The sequence below is a fragment of the Cetorhinus maximus genome, chromosome 24 (assembly GCF_964194155.1).
Source record: "Cetorhinus maximus chromosome 24, sCetMax3.hap1.1, whole genome shotgun sequence".
Classification (NCBI taxonomy): domain Eukaryota; kingdom Metazoa; phylum Chordata; class Chondrichthyes; order Lamniformes; family Cetorhinidae; genus Cetorhinus; species Cetorhinus maximus.
The window spans coordinates 21,358,553-21,380,457 of NC_135902.1; the positions used below are offsets into that span (position 1 = coordinate 21,358,553).

General features: G+C 43.2%; 1 protein-coding gene across 2 annotated transcripts in view; it reads right to left on the minus strand.

Annotated features, from left to right (window-relative positions):
* LOC144699698 (uncharacterized) overlaps positions 1 to 21,905 on the minus strand; it is a 97,530-nt gene that overhangs the window by 12,898 nt on the left and 62,727 nt on the right. For both annotated transcript variants that reach the window (XM_078570841.1, XM_078570839.1), the window contains exons 5-8: positions 17,884 to 17,929; positions 17,210 to 17,268; positions 5,202 to 5,237; positions 3,435 to 3,487 (exon numbers count right to left, since the gene is read on the minus strand). In XM_078570841.1, coding sequence (XP_078426967.1) covers positions 3,435 to 3,487; positions 5,202 to 5,237; positions 17,210 to 17,268; positions 17,884 to 17,929 — 194 coding nt within the window. The remainder of the gene's footprint in view (positions 1 to 3,434; positions 3,488 to 5,201; positions 5,238 to 17,209; positions 17,269 to 17,883; positions 17,930 to 21,905) is intronic.

Here is a 21,905-nt window from a genome sequence, read left to right on the forward strand (position 1 = left end):
TTTGGCAGATGGAGTTATCCATGGTTATCCATTTTGGTCGAAAGAATAAAAAGGCGACTTATGTAAATGGAGAGAAACTTCAGAATACTTCAGTGCAGAGGGACCTGGGTATCCTCGAGCATGAATCACTGAAAGCTAGTATGCAGGTACAGCACGTGATAAAGAAGGCAAGTGGAAATTTGACATTTATTGCTAAAGGAATAGAGTATAAAAATAGGGAAGCGTTGTTGCAGGTGAGACTGCACCTGGAGTACTGTGCACAGCTTTGGTCCCCTTACTTGAGGAAGGATGTAGTTGCATTGGAGGCAGTTCAGAGGAGGTTCACTAGATTGATTCCAGAGATGCGGGGCTTGTCTTATGAGAAGAGACTGAGCAGTTTAGGCCTATACTCGCTAGAGTTTAGAAGGATGAGAGGAGATCTAATTGAGGTATATAAGATGTTAAAGGGGATAGACAAAGTAGACGTGGAGCGGATGTTTCCCCTTGTGGGGCATTCTAGAACGAGAGGCCATAGTTTTAGGCTAAGGGGTGGTAGATTTAAATCAGAGATGAGGAGGAATTACTTTTCTCAAAGGGTCGTGAATCTGTGGAATTCACTACCTCAGAGTGCAGTGGATGCCGGGATGCTGAATAAATTTAAGGGGGAGATAGACAGATTTTTAATTAGTAACGGGTTGAAAGGTTATGGAGAGAGGGCGGGAAATTGGAGTTGAGGCCAAAATGAGATCAGCCATGATCATATTGAATGGCTCGAGGGGCCGAATTGCCTACTCCTGCTCCTAGTTCTTATGTTCTTATGATCTCAACAACCAGCCAGAAAGCTTGACGCAAGTCCACCATGGCGATTTTCTGAAGTCCTAACAGGTTTAATTGTCAATCAGGCAGTTAACCGCCTGCCGTCAGGGTTCCTGTATCTTTAAATATGAAGATCCGGCCTCCAAGAACTGCCAGCCAATCAGAGGGCCAGCAGCTCTTCAGTCCCAGCAGTGCCACTAGAACTGGTGGCCACGGCTGCGACAGCAGCAGGCCCTGGGGTAGCAAAGATGGAGGAGACCCCAGAAAAGGTGTGAGTGGGTGGAGCTGCTGGGGCCAGTCAGGCAGGCGGTAATGCTCTTCAGGGTATACATTGAAGCCTCCCCATGTATGGGGTCTCCCCCCCACCATCCCCCATTGTGGTGGCAGAATGAAGCTCTTAAGTGGTCATTAATTGGCAGCCAAGGAATGCCTCGATTTTAAAATGCTCATCCTTGTTTTCAAATCCTTCCATGATCGCTATTTCTGTAACCCCTCCAGCCCTTCATGAATCTGTGCTCCTCCAATATTGAGCATCCCAGACATTAATCATTCCACCATTGGAAGCTGTACGTCCAGCTGCCAGGTCCCAAGCTCTGGTGTTTTCCCCCCTAAACCTCTCTTTCTCCCTGGCCTCCTTTAAGATGTTCCTTAAAACCTACCTCTTTGACCAAGCTTTTTTGGGGAGGGAAGGCCGTCCTCGACTTTCCTGTCTCAGACTTAATTGGGGGGAGTCAGGAAGGCAGCGGATTCTCTACTCTGCACCTTCCCATCTGGTCTTTGCCTTCACCCCAGTTCCAGCAGGGGTGGGTGAATTAAATTCCACCCTCTATGAAGAATCACAAGAGAGAATATAAACGCAATTTGGCTGCCACAAAATGAGTGACCTGCATTTCCTGTGACAGAGCAATGTCTACCTTGGCTACGGCTGTCAACTTTTGAACTGGTGAGTTTATCTCCTGGATAACAACGGAAGAATTTTTTGCATTTTTTTTTCAGCCGGGTGAGTGAGCGTTCATCTTGGGAATGGAACACTTCTTATCAGACTGCTTGTCCAACATCCATGTCCAACATGGAGAAGCAGAAATTTCCTCTAACTAAATATTGGGAAGACTTAAGGCATTGTCTTCAGTTCCCAGCAAAAAATTGTTCCCTAGCTACCAACTCCATCCCTCTCCCTGACATCCATCCAAATAAGAAACAGACTGTTCATAGTTTTGTTGTCATACTGTTCCTGACATCAGCTCCAACCACCATCCACACCTTAACTAAGACTATTTCTTCCTCTATAACATTGGCCAACTCAGTCCCTGCCTCTGACCATCTGCTGCCGAAACCCTCATGCATGCTTTTATTATCCCTAGCCTTGACTATTCCAACACACTTCTGGCCAAACTCCCACATCCTACCCTTCATAAACATGATGTCACCCAAAACTCTGCTGTCCGTGTCCTAACTTGCACCAACGTGCTCGATGACCTATGTTGGCTTCCAGTTAAACAACACCTAAATTTTAAATTGCTCATCCTTGTTTTCAAATCCTTCCGTGATCGCTATCTCTGTAAACTCTCCAGCCCTTCGTGATATCTGCGCTCCTCTATTAATGGCCTCTTGAGCATTTCAAATTTTAATCACTTTACCCATTGGAAGCTGTGCCTTCAGCTGCAAGACCCCAAGCTCTGGGACTGCCCTCCCCAAACCTCTCTTTCTCTCTGGCCCCCTTTAAGAATTTCCTTAAAACCAACCTCTGACCAAGCTTTGGTCATCAGCCCTAACATCTCCTCATGTGGCTTGATATGAAATTTTGTTTGATAATGCTCCCATGAAGCACCTTGAGACATTTTACCATGTTAAAAGAGCAATATGGATATCAGTTTTTGATGTTGGAAAGGGTGAGGAAACAGCTGGGGCTGTTTTTTCTAGAAAAGGCAGATAGGTGACCTAATATAAGTCTTAAAATTATGAAGGGATTTAATAGGGCAGACATAGAAAATATGTTTCCACTTGTGAGGGAGACCAAAACTGGCCACTAATTTAAGAAAGTTATTAATAAATCCAATTAGGAATTCAGGAGAAATATTACCCAGAATGTGGTTAGAAATCGCTACTATATGGAGTGATTGAAATGAATAGCATTGGTGTATTTCAGGGAAAAGTGGATAAATACATGTGGATGAATAGAATAGGACATTTTTAAAGAGTTAAATGAAGAGGAGTGAGGGGAGGTTTGTGTGGAGTACAAACACTTGCATAGATCAGTTGGGATGAATGGCCTTTGGCTTTGTTGCAAATTCTATGTAACACAGAATCTCATTTTTTGGGTGAGGCTGGGAAACTGAGTATGCAGGGTTCTGTATATCAGGCAAAATGGGTTCAGTGAGTACACGGGACCTCAAACTCTCCATCCAGGCTCACAATAACTGGTAATGTGAGGTACCAAAGTCTGACAGAGCTCATGGAAAGGTACCCCAGCAAAAATAAAAACCAGTACCCCTGCAGGAGAAATGGGAGCGAGGGGAGCAAATGTTGATACCATGACACATTAACAGTATTCAGATTGCAGGTAGTTCCTTGGAAAATATCCAAGCCAACTAATTTAAATTTGTTGCTGATATTTCTAATGCGAGGCAGTTGGATCTTACCTGAGCACCATTCCCAGCTCCCGACAGGGGACTGTGTCATATGTCTCACACACCTGTGTAAAAACATATGTGTTAGCCATCTCACTGAGGAAGTGGACAACAGTGCAGAGTACCCTCATTGTTCCAGCCATGGGTCAGAAAGAGTTATTGCAGTGTGAAGAAGAAACTGATCAGAAGATTTGAAAGATCTTGTGCATTAAGCCCATTTTGATAAAGCTAATAAGGAGAGCACCAAGTTACCCCAGGGACACCATAGAAGAATCAGTAAAAATGTCGCTTTCAGGACACCACTAATATAAAAAGAAGCACATGGTCCAATCAAATCGAAATGAAGCTCAACCTAAAGTTATAGAAAAGATAACTACATAATATCTTAAAGGAACAAGAAAAGGGAAGTATGTCCAACAAATTTGTTCCTACCTCATCCTATCCCTCAATCTCTTTATCTAACTACCTCCCATACTGTCTAATAAAGTAATACTAAAACAAGGTTATAGTTAAACAGCAAAGGATGGAGAGAGCATTGAAGGAGAAACAAAACACAGGGAGCTCAGAATTAAAACATTTTAAAATGTTTGATTTTAATTAAATCCCATTAATTACCTACTTGAGCAGTGGGGAGTTAAAATTCCAGTGACAAAGCTGTTTCTGACTTGACAGTGGTTTTATTTTTTCCACCTCCCTGACATCACCAGACTGAGCCTCAGCTCCTCTGCTGCCGAAAGCCACCTTCATGCCTTTGTTACCTCTAGACTTGACTATTTCAAAGCACTTCTGGCTGGCCTCCCACCCACCCCTACGTAAACTTGAGGTCATCTGAAACTCTACTGCCAATGTCTTAATTTGCACCAAGTCCAGTTCACTCATCACCACTGTGATTGCTGACCTACATAGGTTCTTGGTTAAGCAATCTTTGCTCCTATCATTACGTAGTGACTGCTACTGGAAATTGCATGCGTTTGGACATTGCCTTAAGACACGATCAGGCTGGGTTGTGATACCCTCCATGGTTAAATAGCCTGCTGATGTTATCTAAGCTTCTAGATGAAAAATACCAACTTGGACTGCACTGGTGATTGTGGACCTGTAACCCAGTAAGACCGAGCAACTTCAAGAAAGAAGGGAAGATTAGGAACAATAAAACTATTACACCAATACAATAAACAGTTCTGAACACCATAATTAAAAGAAGAATGTAGAAGAGGTAACAAAGGCATCGGAGAAGACATATAAAAGATTTACAGTTATGATCTGAGAACTGACATTTTATCACTAGTAGGATAGAGTGTACAGGCTGGGCATTTTTTTTAGAAAAGAGAAGATAAGGGGTAACCTGATAGAGGTCTTTAAACTTATGAAGGGGTTTAATAAGGTGGATGTAAAGGAGATGATTCCATTTGCAGGTCAGACCAGAACTAGGGGCCATAAATATAAAGTAGTCACTAATAAGTCCAATAGGGAATTCAGGAGAAAGCTTTTTTACCCAGAGAGTACGTAGTTGAGGTGAATAACACAGATCATTTCAGGTGAAGCTAGATAAACACATGAAGGAGAAAGGAATAGGATATGTTGATGGGGTTAGGAGGAAGCTTGCGCAGAGCATAACTGCTATGACAGACCTGTTGGGCTGAATGACCTGTTTCTGTGCTGTAAATGCTTTGTAATTCTATGTAAATAGTCTCTCCTTCAGTAAATGACAGATGCAAGAATCAAGTTGTTGCCACTCCCTCTAATTACATATCTAAGGCAGAAAATATCAGTACTTACTGGAAGCAGCCAGCTCTCATCCAGGAAACTACTGTTCTGAAAAATAACCCAAACAGAAACATCACTGTGTGATTAATGCAACTATGTGCACGTTAACAAAATGTATTTGTCAATCTTAGTCCAGTTCTTAGTTGACATCAATTAGCAATAAGCCTGCAGTTTCGCTCAGAAAGAACACCACAGTCTGAAGTTGGAAACGACAGTGAGCCCTTATGAGACTGACATACATTATTGGAGTGGAATACATTTACCTTATATCTATCCTAGGTCATACCCGACCCAGGAGTGCTTGATACTGACACTTGGAGCTGGATTTTCGCCATCAAGAGGAGAAGCTTGAATTGGGAAATCTCCTGCCTCTTGGAAGACCCATCTCCATGGAAACGACCCCTACATGTATGGTTTTTGCTCCGGTGGGAGGAAGAGCATGATTGAGTTTGCCCGCACCTCCATAGGCAAATGAGTGCTGAGATGGGCTGGTTAGAAGGTCCGCCTCGGTCCTCTGACACTTCAGCCCATCTGGGAAAAAGGTTGTTAGGCTCTCAAGCCCTCATCCCTTAGCCACCCCCCACTCAACCCACATGCCCCCTCATACCCCCCATGCCACCTCCATAGCCACTCACCCAGTATTCACTATGGGCAGATCCCAGGAGCTATGCGAAGATGAAAAAAATTAATTTCTAACAATCTAAGTGAGCTCTTACTCATACGGTACTTGATACCGATAAAATCTCTCATTCATGAAACCCATTCAAAAATTTTAAATCCCTTCAAGTGGTCAATCAGTTGTAAAATAAAACAAACTTCTGTTCACTAACCACATCAAAGACAGCTGACATTTCAATAGCCTCTTAAAACAATTAATCAAAATGTGAACTCAGCTCCCCACTGAGATAAGCGGGTTTTGAGCTTTTGAAACTCAGCCAAACATTCATAACAGGCTCAGCTATAATGTCAACCCTTGGAAAAATCAACAATGAAGTTTACTGAAACTGTAGGAATGGATATCTATTTTTTTTCAAAGCCACACCAGATGGCCTGTCAATCAAAGCACTCCAGCAATGGGTGTCCTCTTTTTCACTCCATCTGAAAGCTGCAGCTCATTTCTTTTTCCTTTTAAGAAGTCTGAAGATTTAAATAACTCCAGATCATGACACTTAAACAGATCTTATCCACCCTTCAAGAGTGTGTATGCCTCCTCCATAAATTCGTGACTCCCACACAGCAGGTGTAGAATAGTAAGAATGGGGTCTGTTTGAACTTAGCACTAATTGCAAATATCCCACAGTTTCGGTTTCCTGAGTGAGATTCATGCCCCTCCCCCCACCTGCAAAAATAGGAAATGCCAGAAATGGGGCAGGACTTCCGCATCTGGGTCTTGCCCATTTTTAAAGGCCTTTGGAGTCGGCCTGACTCTATGAAAATCTGGCCTTTGGTGCCCGAAATGGAAAGTATTCTAATCCCAAGCACTGACACTGCTCAACCTGAATTGCACAAAGCTCAAAGCAAATAAGACTCTTTCTGAAATTGTTGGGACTGTCCTTGTTGGTAATGAAGGTGTGGAGTCAAATTTCAATGCAGCTTGTTATGGGTGTTCTTCCAAAGGACATTTGACAAAATGCCACTCAACAGACCTGTGAGCAAAGTTAGAGCTCATGGAATAAGAGGGACAGTAGCAACATGGATATGAATTTGGCTGACAGGAAACAAACAGTAGTGGTGAATGGTTGTTTTTCAGACTGGAGGAATGTTTGTAGTGGAGTTCCCCAGGGATTGGTGTTCGGACCTCTGCTCTTCCTGATATATTTTAAAGACCTAGATCTTGATGTACAAGTGTAAAAATTTCCAGATGATATGAAACTGGAAGTATTGTGAACCATGACGAGGATAGTGTAGAACTTCAAAAGGACACAGACAGGTTGGTGGAATGGATGGACAAGTGGCAGATAAAATTTTGGGAGGAAGAACACAGAATGACAATATAAGGTATAGGGTACAATTCTAAAGGGGTGCAGGAGCGGAGAGACCTGGGTGTATATGTACATTATTCATTGAAGGTGACAGGACAGGTTGAGAACGTGGTCAATAAAGCATATGACATCCTGGGTTTATCAATTCAGGCATAGAGTACAAAACCAAGCAACTTCTGTTAAACCTGTGTAGAACACTAATTTGGCCTCAACTCGAATGCTGCGTCCAGTTCTGAGCACCACACTAGAAGAAGGATGTGAAGGCATTTGAGAGTGTGCAGAAAAGAGTCACAAGAATGGTTCCAGAGATAAGAAACTTCAGTTACATAGGAAGATCGGAGAAGTTAGGGTTGTTTTCCTTAGAAAGAAGAGCAGGTTGAGAGGAGATTTGATAGAGGCATAAAAAATCATGGGAGGTCTGGACAGAGCAGCTAGGGAGAAACTGTTCATGTTGGTGAAAAGATTGAGAGCCAGAGGGCACAGATTTAAGGTAATTGGCAAAAGAAGCAATGGTGACATTAGGAAAAACTTCTGGAATACACTGAGTGTGTGGTAGAGGCAGCATCGATTGAGGCCTTCAAAGGGGAATTGGATCATTATGTGAAAAGGAAAAAACTTGCAGGGCTATGTGGAAAAGATAGGGGAGTGGCACTGAGTGAATTGCTCCTTCAGGGGGCCAGCACAGACATGACAACCCGAATGGTTACAGCACAGAAGGAGGCCATTCTCTGAATTTTTGATTCTAGGTGCTTGTTGCTGCCCTCAGAGTAATGCAGCTGAATTCATGGGGTGGGAGTCATTTAACCACATACTCTTCAGGTCTTTGGAAATTACCACTGACCCCCTCACTGACTCCAGCTCCTGTTACACTGTTCCATCACAGGACAGTTACAGAACCAGATTAGATGCAGAGTAAAGCTCCCTCTGTACTGTCACATCAAGTACTCCCAAAGCAGGTGTAGCACAGGATAGATGCAGAGCAAAGCTCCCTCCACACTACACAGCATGCCTCACTGCACCAGTGTGACATTTTCTTATTTCCCATACTAAATGTCCTGTGGCATCTGTGTGAGATTGCAAATTGGTGAAAAATTAGTTACAGTTTTGTTCTCTGGGTCTATACTCATGAGAAACCATTGGTGGAATTTTTCATGCCCGTTGGTGGCGGGCGTGTTTGGTGCTGTAAGCGGACAATATGGCGAAAAGGCCAAAAGTCGGTTTCACAATGTATTGAAACCAGTTCACAATCGTCTGCTCTGCCCGTCAATGGCGGGCCGCGGTTCCCGCCATCGGATGTCAGGAATTTCGTTGTAATACATTTGCATACCATTATGAGCCCAGCTTGCCAAATCATCGTCCCACGCTGGATCCTCTGAGCACGTCTGCATGAGTGTTTCATAACTGTATGTAAGTGATGTGCACCTGGCGGGCTGCACTTCATTCAGGATTTCGAGGTTTGTTTGCCTACTTTGCTTCAAGCAGCACTCGCGGTTATCAGCGCCAGGCTTCACAGACAACACCACATCACTTTTAGGGGGGCTCTCGGGCAGGTCTCCACCTACCAGATCAGCCATAAGGCTTTTCAACAGCTGCAGGGCTAGGGCTTGCTTGGAGAAAGGGGAAGAAGTGGCCTCAGGCAAGGGAAAAGGCAGCAGGGGGAGGTCTGTACTGGGGAAGAGGGGTATCTCAATCCCTCTAAAAATGTGAAACATTTCAATGAGATCACCTCTCATTCTTCTAAGCTTCCTAACAGCACTGTGGGTGTGCCTACACCACATGGACTGCAGCAGTCCAAGAAGGCAGCTCACCACCACCTTCTCAAGGGCAATTAGGGATGGGCAATAAATGATGGCCCAGCCAGCGAAGCCCACATCCCGTGAATGAATTAGAAAAAATATTCTACTCAATCGTTCCTCATGTGACAGGCCTCTCATCCCAGCAAACAATCTAGAGAAATTTCATTGCACATTCTCTAAGGCAAGTATGTGTTTCCTTAGGTATGGAAACCAAAACTACACAGTATTCCAGGTGTGGTCTCATCAAAGCCCTGTACAATTGCTGGAAGACTTCCTTAATCTTGTACTCCAAACTCCTTGCAATAAAGGCTAATATACCATTTACCTTCCTAATGGTTTACTGTACCTGCACATTAACTTTATGGGCAGAATTTTTGCCTCGGCAGGCAGGCACGCGCCCAATCCCCTTAAGCATAAAATGACGCGCGTTGATGTCGGGTGAGCATCCCGACATCAACGCACAGTTGCGCGATATTTTGATCGGCAGGCATGTGCAGGAATCGGCAGCACGTCCGCCGACAATTAAAAGGCCTATTAAGACCATTAAAAAGATCATTAACTTAAATTTTTCACTGCCCATCCAACCTTACGGTTGGCGGGCAGGCGAAAAGGCCAAAGCAGCCTTTGCACTTTTTAGAAAACCTCATCCACTGACAGGATGAGGTTTCCAACAGCAAATAAAAATAAAATAAAACATTTTACATTTAATTTATAACACGTCCTTGCTCATGTGACAGAGGGGACAGGTTTTATAACATTTTTAAAATCTTTTTTTTTTGAAAACTGCTCATCTCCCTGAGGCAGCTCCGCGTGAAGTTCACACTTGCCCTCCTCCCCTGCCCGCACAGGCAGTGCTGAGCGCTGCCATTTGCGTTTCACACTGGGTGGGTCATAATTGGCCCACCCAGCGTGAAATTGTGGTCTGGCCCCGATCACGGGCGGCGGTCGGCTTCTCAACGACCCCCACCAAGCACACCCAACAAGTGCAAAATTCTGCCTTATGTTTCATGATGGTGCCATAGTGGTACTGTCACTGGGTTATCAATCCAGTGGACCAGTCTAATGCCCTGGCGACATGGGTTCAAATCACTCCATGGCAGCTGGTGTAATTTAAATTCAATGACAAAAATCTGGAATTGAAAGCTGGTTTCAGTAATGGTGATTGTGAAATTATTATTGATTGTGGTAAAAAATCTCTCTAAACACCAACATTTTATAGCTTTTCAGCATTTAAAACAGTCTTTTTTTCTTCTTCCTCCCAAAGTGAATAACGTCACATTTTCCACATATTGTATTCCATTCGCACATTCTTGCCCACTCACTTAGCCTATTGTGAGGGACCTGCTTTTTAGAAAATTGGAAGGACATTGAAATTTGGACACCCGCTCCTGAGTTGGTTTTTAAAGGTCTACAATTTTAATTCTGGGCTGTGAATAAGACATTTTTTTTCAAGAAACCACAGGTCAACAGCTAGATGTCCAGTGGGTACACGTGGTGAGAGAAGAGTTACTTTTTTTTATCTGAGTTAAAGAAGAACTGCTGTTGCCAGGCTAGAGACTCTTGCTGATTTGTTGAAAACACCTGGTCTGCGAGAAGTATTCTCTGAACATTTTATTATCTTTGAACTCAGAGTCAGAGAATGTGTGTGTACCCGGAGAGCAGGCTGCAAAGGAAGATTCTCTCTCCCTCTCCCTCCTTTGCATTACATGAGGCCCGGAGTGAGTTAACCCTCAGTCAGAAAACTCTCATCAGAAAACTCATCTGTACTAAAAAATCCGCAAGTTGTGACAAGGAAGAGTTATTAAAGACAGGTGTCACCAAGGATCCATCTGAAAGGACTTCCAGATCTACTGTGACCATACTCCAGCCTCTGCAGAGACCGTGTTTGTTTTGTCCTGTTTTGCATTTGTGTGTGAGTGTATGAGTGTTGGGATATCTGTTTTATAAAAAAGGGGAAATCATTACACTTCCAAATTACAAATTGTACGTTAACCAATTTTGCAACTTGTTTTTAAAAAAGAAGTTTGTTTTATAATAAATCAATTATTTTGTGTTTATTGGAAGAAGCCTGGTTGAAGTCTTTTTATGCTGGGTACAGCAGTATCAAAGGTAATGGTCTGGCCATTTTGGTAAGTGAATTAAAATTTTAAAACATTGTTGCAGCCTGTGGAGAAGTGGGAGAATTTTTTGTTTTGCTGATGAAAAGTGACATGTCTAAGCTATTCGTCTTGCACTCATCAGGACACTCTCAAGAATACCAATATAAAGGGGAAAACAACAATTTATACTGTATGTGAAGAGAATGCTGATTGGTTGGCAAGTGGAGAATGCTTCACTGCCAGCATTGTTTAGAATTGAAACCAGGCAGCTTGACCCTGGTTGGTCAAGGCATTGCCCTGAGGAATGAGTCAGCGAATGGCTGTCACTTATTCTGTTTAGCTGAAACAGGTGCAATGTATGGCACATGTTCTTTCTGTCTGCAAAGAACAGGGCCCTGTGTATGAATGTATATGGCTTCTAGTACACGCAAGGTGAGGGGAGGGGAGGTGGTGGCGTAATGGTATTGTCACTGGGCTAGTAATCTGAATTCAATAAAAATCTGGAATTAAAAGTCTGATGATGACCATGAAACCATTGTCGATTGTTGTAAAAGCCCATCTGGTTCACTAATGTCCTTTAGGGAAGGAAATCTGTCAGTGTTGTAGCTGTACTGGAACAGCTTAGCTAGGGACGTTTCAATTCAGTACTATTGCTGGAATATTGTCAGGGCCCATGCGCTTTTGCAGTATCCAGTGCCTTCAGCAGTTTATTGATATCAAGGGAGTGAATCGAGTTGGCTGAAGACTGGCATCTGTGATGTTGGGGACCTCCAGAGGAGGCCGAGATGGATCATCCACTCGGCACTTCTGGCTGAAAATTGTTGCGAATGCCTTATCTTTTGCACTGATGTGCTAGGCTCCCCCATCATTGAGGATGGGGATATTTGTGGAGCCTCCTCCTCCAGTGAATTCTTTAATTATCCACCACCATTCACGTGGCAAGACTGCAGACTTGCCACATCCTCCCATCACGGTCCATAACACTATCTTTACCCCTTTGCAGTCTCTGTGTCCTCCTCACAGCTTACGTTCTCACCTTGCTTTGTATCATCAGCAAATTTGGAAACATTACACTCATGCTGAGTTCCAGCTATTCTCAGTCAGCATTCTGACTCAGCCTCTGCAGTAGTCACTTTTTCCTTTATAAATCCAAGAAATACTTGCATCTTTCAGAAATCCGGAGTACTGCAAAGGGATTCACAGCCAATGAAGAACTTCTGAAGTGTAGTCAGCAAAGTCCCGCAAACATAACAAGATAAATGACCAGTTAATCTATTTGGTGACGTTGGTTGAAAGATAAATATTTGTAATTGCCGTGACCTCCTGTTGTCACCTGCCCCAGTGGCTCACCTGGCAAAGCTACTATGTAACTAAGTCACACAGGTCAGAAGTCCCAATTTAGTTTACTGGTTCCTGCTGAATTAGCTGGTCCCAACCAAAGTGGGGGTTGCTATGATCTCTTGAAGACCGATAACTTTTAAGAAGAAATACAAACTTCCAGTCAATAGCAGAAAGGATGACACAACAAGATTTCACATTTTAAGACTTTTACTGTAACAAGACAATAAGCACTGTCACTAATCACCCTCAATATAGGCAACTTATATATTAAAGCACAAAACAGAGCATTTCCCTTTCTCCTTTTAGCACAACTGAAAACACACTTCAAAGATATGTTTTACGCTGTCCTTTAAATAGGCATTCAACGCTACCAGAATTAGTCCAAGGTGATTCTTAACTCCCGAGGGTTTACTTCTGTTCTTTACCCCTCTCAGCCTGGGAACTTTTAATCTCAGAACTGTCTTTCAAGTGAAGTTTCTGCCCTGGAGATTCTTCCTCTGGCACAAGCCAGGCAAATCTATCAACCTCATTTTAACTCTTCATATGAATTCAGTCTTTTCAATTCGAGTGCAAGCTCCCATCGCATTCCTGCACAGTGTACCACATCATCTTGCTGCCTTTGCCTGCTCTCTCTCCTGGATCCTAGCAGACTAACTTGTCTGTGAGTTTCAGGGATATCTTAGAAACCCTTTCCCTCTCAAAACCCATCTCCTTGGCAATGTGAATCACATGGTCCTTGTATCCAGGTAGAAATACTGATTATCTATCCTTGAGGCCACAACTCAGAATCACAGAATCACACAGTGCAGAAGAGGCCCTTCGGCCCATTGAGTCTGCACCGACATGTGAGAAACACCTGACCTACCTACCTAATCCCATTTACCAGCACTTGGCCCATAGCCTTGAATGTTATGATATGCCAATTGCTCATCCAGGTACTTTTTAAAGGATGTGAGGCAACCCACCTCCACCACACTTCCAGGCAGCACATTCCAGACCGTCATCACCCTCTGGGTAAAAAAGCTTTTCCTCACATCCCCCCTAAACCTCCTGCTCCTCACCTTGAATTTATGCCCCCTTGTGACTGACCCTTCAACTAAGGGGAACAGCTGCTCCCTATCCACCCTGTCCATGCCCCTCATAATCTTGTACACCTCGATTAGGTCACTCCTAGTCTTCTCTGCTCCAATGAAAACAACCCAAGTCTATCCAACCTCTCTTCATAACTTAAATATTTCATCCCAGGCAACATCCTGGTGAATCTCCGCTGCACCCCCTCCAGTGCAATCACATCCTTCCTGTAATGTGGCGACCAGAACTGCACACAGTACTCCAGCTATGGCCTCACCAAGGTTCTATACAACTCCAACATGATCTCCCTACTTTTGTAATCTATGCCTCGATTGATAAAGGCAAGTGTCCCATATACCTTTATCACCACCCCACTAACATGCCCCTCCGCCTTCAGAGATCTATGGACACGCACGCCAAGGTCCCTTTGTTCCTCAGGACTTCCTAGTGCCATGCCATTCATTGAATATTTCCTTGTCAAATTACTCCTTCCAAAGTGTATCACCTCACAATTTTCAGGGTTAAATTCCATCTGCCACTTATCTGCCCATTTGACCATCCCATCTATATCTTCCTGTAGCCCAAGACGCTTAATCTCACTGTTAAACACCCGGCCAATCTTTGTGTCATCCGCAAACTTACTAATCCTACCCCCCCACATAGTCGTCTATGTCGTTTATATAAATGACGGATAATAGGGGACCCAGCACAGATCCCTGTGGTACGCCGCTGGACACTGGCTTCCAGTCACTAAAGCAGCCTTCTGTCATCACCCTCTGTCTCCTACAACTAAGCCAATTTTGAATCCACCTTATCAAATTACCCTGTATCCCATGTGCATTTGCCTTCTTTATAAGTCTCCCATGTGGGACCTTGTCAAAGGCTTTGCTGAAATCCATATAAACTACATCAACTGCACTACCCTCATCTACACACCTGGTCACCTCCTCAAAAAATTCAATCAAATTTGTTAGGAATGACCCCCCTCTGACAAAGCCATGCTAACTATCCCTGATCAAACCTTGCCTCTCCAATTGGAGATAATAGACTCTATCCTTCAGAATTTTCTCCAATAGTTTCCCTACCACTGACGTGAGACTCACTGGCCTGTAGTTCCCTGGCTTCTCTCTACAACCCTTCTTAAATAGCGGAACCACATTAGCTGTTCTCCAGTCCTCTGGCACCTCCCCCGTGGCCAGAGAGGAATTAAAAATTTGGGTCAGAACCCCTGCGATCTCATCCCTTGCCTCCCTCAGCAGTCTGGGACACAAATCATCCAGACCTGGAGATTTGTCCACTTTTAAGCCTGCCAACACCTCCAATACCTTGTCACTCCCTATATCAATGTGCTCAAGAACCTTGCAATCTCTCTCCCCGAGTTCCATACCTTCATCCTCATTCTCTTGGGTGAAGGCGGATGTGAAGTATTCGTTCAACACTCTACCGGTGTCCTCTGGCTCCACCCATTGATTGCCCCCTTGGGCCCTATTCTTTCCCTGGTTATCCTCTTTCCATTGATATACTTATAGAATATCTTGGAATTTTCCCTACTTTTACCAGCCAGAGCTTTCTCATATCCACTCTTTGCTCTCCTAATTGCTTTCTTAAGCTCCACCCTGTACTTTCTGTAGTCCACAAATGCCTCCGCTGATTTGCTTCCCTTGTATCTGATAAAAGCCTCTCTTTTCCATCTCATCATATCCTGAATATCTCTGGTCATCCATGGTTCTCTGGGCTTGTTACTCCTTCCTATCACCCTAGAGGGAACATAATGAGCCTGTACCCTCCCCATTTCCTTTTTGAACAACCCCCACTGCTCCTCGATAGATTTTCCCACAAGTAGCTGTTCCCAGTCTACCTTGGCCAGATCCTGCCTTATTTTACTAAAATCCGCTCTCCCCCAATCCAAAACATATTTTTGCAACTTGTCTATTTCTTTGCCCATAACAAACTTAAATTGTAACATGTTGTAGTCGCTATCACTAAAATGCTCCCTCCCCCACCATCACCTCAGCCACCTGTCCGGCTTCATTCCCCAGAATTAGGTCCAGCACTGTGCCGTCCCTTGTTGGACCCTCTACATATTGACCTAAAAAGTTCTCCTGTACACATTTCAAGCCACTCCATCCAAGCCCTTAACACTATGTCTATCCCAATTAATACTGGGAAAGTTGAAATCACCTAATATAATTACCCTATTGTTATTGTTTTTACACACCTCCACAAATTGTGCACATATTTGCTCCTCACTTTCCCGCTATCTGGGGTTCTATAATAAACACCTAATAATGTGGCTGCCCCTTTTTTATTCCTAAACTCTACCCACAAAGTTGCATTCGATGCCTCCTCCAAGATATCATCTCTCCTTACTGCAGTAACTGATTCCTTAACTAATAATGCAATGCTTCCTCCTCTTTTACCCCCTCCCCTGTCTTGCCTGAAGATTCTATATCCCAGAATGTTGAGCTGCCAATCCTGCCCCTCCCTCAACCACGTCTCAGTGATGGCTACTATATCACAATTCCACGTGTCAATCCTCACCCTTAACTCATCCATTTTACGTGTAATACTCCTGGCATTAAAGTAGAGGCCATCCAGCCTTGCCTTACTCCCTTGAAACCTAATGCAGCTGTACTCCCTCTGACTTGATTGTTTTACTGTATTATGATGTGTCCCTATTCTGCTAACATTCTGTGTCCGCTCTCCCTGTCGAATTAGTTTAAACTCCTCCCAACAGCACAAACAAACCCACCCACAAGGATGTTAGTCCCGCTCTGGTTGAGATGTAGACCGTCCTGCTTGTACAGGTCTCACCTTCCCCTCATCTTGAAAGTAATTTGACAGTTTAAAGCACAACTGTTTACAACGCAACATTCTCAGCACTTTTCTGGGACTTTGGACACTCAGTGCTATCCACTTTAAGCACACAGGCTGCTACCATTATTTCCAAGTGTAAACACCTTGCACCTTCTTCCCAGTAAAACAATCTGGGCCCCTTGTATACTTTAACAATCAAATCATCCAGGCTTGCTGTCAGGCAGACTTCAGAACAGGTCACATGACCCCCTTCATTTTACCTTCAATTAAAGACACATTCCCAAAACATAACAATCTTATAAACATCATAATTGTAACAGCGTAGAAAGACCTACAATACGGCATAGCACCCAGGTTAGAGAGAGATAAAACAACCAACATTCCCTCTTCTGGTCACTATCCATCGACTCTTCCCTGTAAACTGCACATGACAAGGTCAGTCGTGATGACCCTCACAGTCAGACAGTCTGTTGAGGAGTTATTTTCCATGGTCCCTGACCTTTGTGTGTCTGCCAGTCCCCAGGGGTGCCAGGGAGAAGAAATGGGAGATCCCTAGTGCCTTGGTCTCTTCCCTGTTCACGTGACAATTGAGAGCAGGAGCATTTAAATGGGATGCATATGATGTGACACCATACCACCCTCCCACAGTCATTTTCAACAAATCTGAATGCCAACCATGCCAACTAGAGGTGGTATTGTTGCTCCTTCAGATCTCCTTGTCAGTCTGTTAACCAGCCTGCAAATTTTTCCAAAATGAAAACTGCAACAAGCACAAACTGACGAGCAACCCTGAGACCCTTGTATTTGGCCCTGAGTCATAAAATGGAGAGCAATCTTGGAATAGCTTTGGATTAATTGCTGCATTGATAATGGAAACAACATAAAAGAATATTATCAGGAAGATCAACACTAACCTGCAAATCAAGGGTCAAGTTCATCTGTGACAAGACCAGCAGCAGCGACAGGAATGGTTCTGCGGGAATAGAAACAGGCGGAACGGTGAAAATGGAACGGAACTGGATCAGACCCAGTACTAAGAGGTCTCTAAGCCAGGGACTGGCTTTGCCATTAGGTAAGCTTCCCACTTGCATGACCTCCCAGTGGGAAGCGCACAATGGAAATCTTTACCTTATGTAAGAAATGTATTGTTCTCAGAGTGGGCATTTGCAATCATTACAAACTGGGAGGTTCACTATTTGCTCCAGCCTATCAGTGACGAATGAAACCCGATTGCAGGTCAGGCCATTTATGTTTCTCATAAAGCACCAAGATTTTGGGAAGCAGCTATTAAATTAGGAGGAATTCCTTGGACCTTCATCGCCATTGAAGGAAAATATGAGTGCTGGCTGTTCTTTCAAGTGACCTTTTACCATCAACCCTCTATCACTTTATCCTATAAACTTCTCACTCCATCCATAAAGTCCTCACCCATTCCATAAACCCTTCATCTTATAAGCCCTTCACCCCCTCCCATAAACCTCTCACAACATCCCATAACCCCCCTCCGCCCACCACCATGCAAGCCCAAACAGACCAAGACCTGGAGAAAACCCGCTTCCGAAGAATGCCAGACTGCTGGATTACTTACCTGCAAAACACTCGTTAGCCAGGACCGAGCTCTCAGGGTCATACCACTGCAACAAGAAAAGGGCAGGGATCAACCGCAGTTTGGTTTAGGGCAACCACCCACTGACTCATGACCTTGCAAGCCACTCAATTACATCAAATCGTTACAGAAAAGTTAAATAGGAATAAAACAGGATGGATCACTTGGCATTAATCTAGGCACCAGAAACAACTAATTAACCCTGCAAGTACTCTTACTGACATCTGGAGATTTGTGCCAAAGTCGGGCCCGGCAAAGTCATACTTACGGAATTATAGCTTACAGCCAATGTTCCAGACACGTCTGTCACCATCCCTGGATATGTTCTGCCATGTGAAATCAATAAAATTGGCTGAAGACTGGCATTTGTGATACTGAAGACCTCAGGAGAAGGCTAAGGTGGATCATCCATTCATTACTTTGGGCTGAAACTGGTTGCAAATGCTTCAGCTTTGCTTTTGCAGTGATGTGCTGGGATCATGCATTATTGAGGATGCGGACGTACAGTAAGCCTCCTCTCCTGTTGTTTAAATGTTCACCACCATTCATGGCTGGATGTGACAAGACTGCAAAATTTTAATCTGATCTGTTTATGAGTTGCTTATCTCTATCTATAATATGTTGTTTCTGCTGTTGAGCTTGTTTGTAGTCATGTCATAGAGTCATAGAGTTATACAGCACAGAAACAGGCCCCTCAGTCCATTGTGTCCGTGCCGGCCATCAAGCACCTATATATTCTAACCCCATTTTCCAGCACTTGGCCCACAGCCCTGTATGCTATGACGTTTTAAGTGCTCATTTAAATACTTCTGAAATGTTGTGAGGGTTCCTGCATCTACCAACCCCTCAAGCAGTGTGTCCAGATTCCAACCACCCTCTGGGTTAAAAAATTTTTCCTCAAATCCCCTCTAAACCTCCTGCCCCCTACCTTAAATCTATGCCCCCTGGTTATTGACACCTCCGCTAAGGGGAAACATTTCTTCCTATCTACCCTACCTATGCCCTTCATAATTTTGTATACCTCTATCCGGTTCCCCCTCAGCCTTCTCTGCTTTAAGGAAAACAACCCTAGCCTATCCAGTCTCTCTTCATAGCTCTCTTTATAGTCTGTTGGCCAGAGTTGAAAGCCCTCTAGGTAAGGTCTAACTGACTGACTGTTATACCTCAGCTTTCCCACAGGAGTGCCCAGCAGAAACCCAGCACTTCACCACAAGCACATATTATTATTATCTCGATTGAGACTAGTAACTTTGTTTTTAAAAGGAGGAATCAGAAATCCCAGTTATTTACCGAAAGAATGAAGCCACAAGATTCCATGGTTTAAAACAAAATAACTTTTACTATACAACAGTCAAACAAAGCAAACACTAAATGCTGTCTTGGATAACCAACTATGCTCTAAAATTCAGACTCAACAGAAGATAAACAATTGTGGTCAATTATATGTTAAATGGTAGATACAATTAAGACAGATCTTACGAACTACTCAGGAGTCAATCTCCTGCTATCCATGCTAATATGTTACCTCCTATATGAGCTTTGATTTTCCACAATAACCTGAGATGTGGCACCTTATCAAAAGCTTTCTGGAAGTCCAAGTACAGCACGCCTACAGGCTCCCCTTTATCCACAGCACATGTTACTCCTTCAAAGAACTCCAATAAATTGGTTAAGCACGATTTCCCTTTCACAAAACCATGGAAACTCTTCCCGATTACCTTGAGAGTCCAATTTACCTTGGTTTTTCTAAGTACCCAGCTATGACCTCCTTAATGATCAATTCTAACATCTTCCCCATGACAGACGTCAAGCTAACTGGCCTAGAGTTTCCTGTTTTATGCCTCCCTCCCTTTTGGAATAGAGGGGTTATATTTGCTACTTTCCAATAGGCCGCAACCATTCCAGAATCTAGTGAATTTTGGAAAATTAACACCAGTGCATCTACTACTTCATAAGCAACCTCTTTAATGACTCTAGAATGAAGTCCATCAGGACCCGGAGACCTGTCAGCCCGCAGCTCCATCAGTTTACTCAGTATTGCTTCCCTAGTGATTGCAATTTCACCTAGTTGCCATCTCCCCTTCCACCTCCTGATTTACAGCGATTACTGGAATGTTTTTTGTATCCTCTAGAATGAAGACACAAGCAAAATATTTGTTCATTTCATCCGCCATTTCCTACTATTAACTATTTAAATATCTATTTACTTCCCATTCTCACTCTCTAGAGGATGAACACTCACTTTACCTATGCTTTTCCTGTTTAAATACCTGTGTAAACATTTTTACATTTCTAGCTAGCTTCCTTTCATATTCTAATTTCTTTCTCCTCATTAATCTTTTAGTCATTCTCTGCCGTTCTTTATATTCTGACCAATCATCTGACCTGCCACTTATCTTCACGCAGTGATATGCTTTTTCCTTCAGTCTGATGCTTTTCTTAACTTCTTTAGTTAACCACAGATGGTGGGTCCTCCCTTTAGAATTTTTCTTTATAGTAGGAATATACTTATTCTGAAATATCCCCTTAAATGTCTGCCACTGCTTCTCTATTGATCCTAGACTAGTATGCCAGATCACGTCAGCTAGCTCAGCTTTCATGCCAACATAGTTGCCCTTATTTAAGTTTAAAATACTAGTCTTAGAACCACTCTTCTCCTTTTCAAACTGGATGTAAAATTCAAATATTGTGGTCGCTAATACCTAGGGGTGCGTTCACTATGAGGTCATTAATTAATCTTGTCACATTACACACTACCAAATCTAATATAACCTGCTCTCTGCTTGGTTCCAGAAAACGCTGTTCTAACAAACTATCTATAAAGTATTCTATGAACTCCTCATCCAGGCTACTACTGCCAATCTGATTTTTCCAGTTTATATGTAGATTAAAGTCACCCATAATTATTGCTGTCCTTTTATCAAAAGCACCCAATATTTCTTCTTGTATACTTTGTCCAACATTGTGGTTACTGTTAGGGGGGGCTATAGACCACTCCCGCTAGTGACTTCTTTCCCCTACTGTTCCTCATCTCCACCCAAACCAATTCTACATCCTAATCTCCTGAACCAAGGTCATATCTAACTATTGCACAAATACCATCCTTGATCAACAGTGCTACCCCTCCACCTTTACCTAGCTTCCTATTCTTCTTGAAAATCATATACCCCTCAATATTCAGAACCCAATTCATGTCATCCTGCAGTCATCTCCATAATGGCTATCAGATCATATTTATTTACTTCAATATGTGCTATGAATTCAAAAACCTGTCTATGTCCTTTTGAACTTCTACACTATCCTGCTCATAGCTCACCATACTTCTAAGTTTTGTACTATCTGCAAATTTTGACATTGTGTCCTGTACACCAAGGTTTAGGTGATTAATATATATCGGGAAGATGGTCCTGTACACCACATCAACAGCATTACCCTCACCAACCTTCTAGGATCTCTTCCCCTCACTACCCTTTACATCACTACTATTACAGTCTATATTCAAATAATTAAAGTCCCCCATTATATCTACTTCATAATTCTCACAATTCTCTGTAGTTTCCTTGCAAATTTGTTTCTCTACATCTTTCTCCCTAGTTAAATATCATAACATATAAAATCACAAGAAATAGGTGCAGGAGTAGACATTCAGCACCTCGAGCCTGCTCCACCATTCATTAAGATCTTGGCTGACCTGATTGTGGCCTTAACTCCACTTATCTGTCTGCCCCCCATAACCCTTGACTCCCTTGACAATCAAAACCTGTCTAACTCAGCTTTGAATATATTCAAAGGCCCAGACTCCATTGCTCTTTTGTGAAAGAGAATTCCCTCTGAGAAATGAAATTCCTCCTTATCTCCATCTTAAATGGGAGACCCCTTATTTTGAAACTATGTTCCCTAGTTCTACATTATCCCACGAGAGCTCTGAAAAAGAGTCGTGCAGGTTCAAAATATTAACTTTGTTGTAGCTTCACTGTGGTAGTACTTACGTTTTTAGGTACACT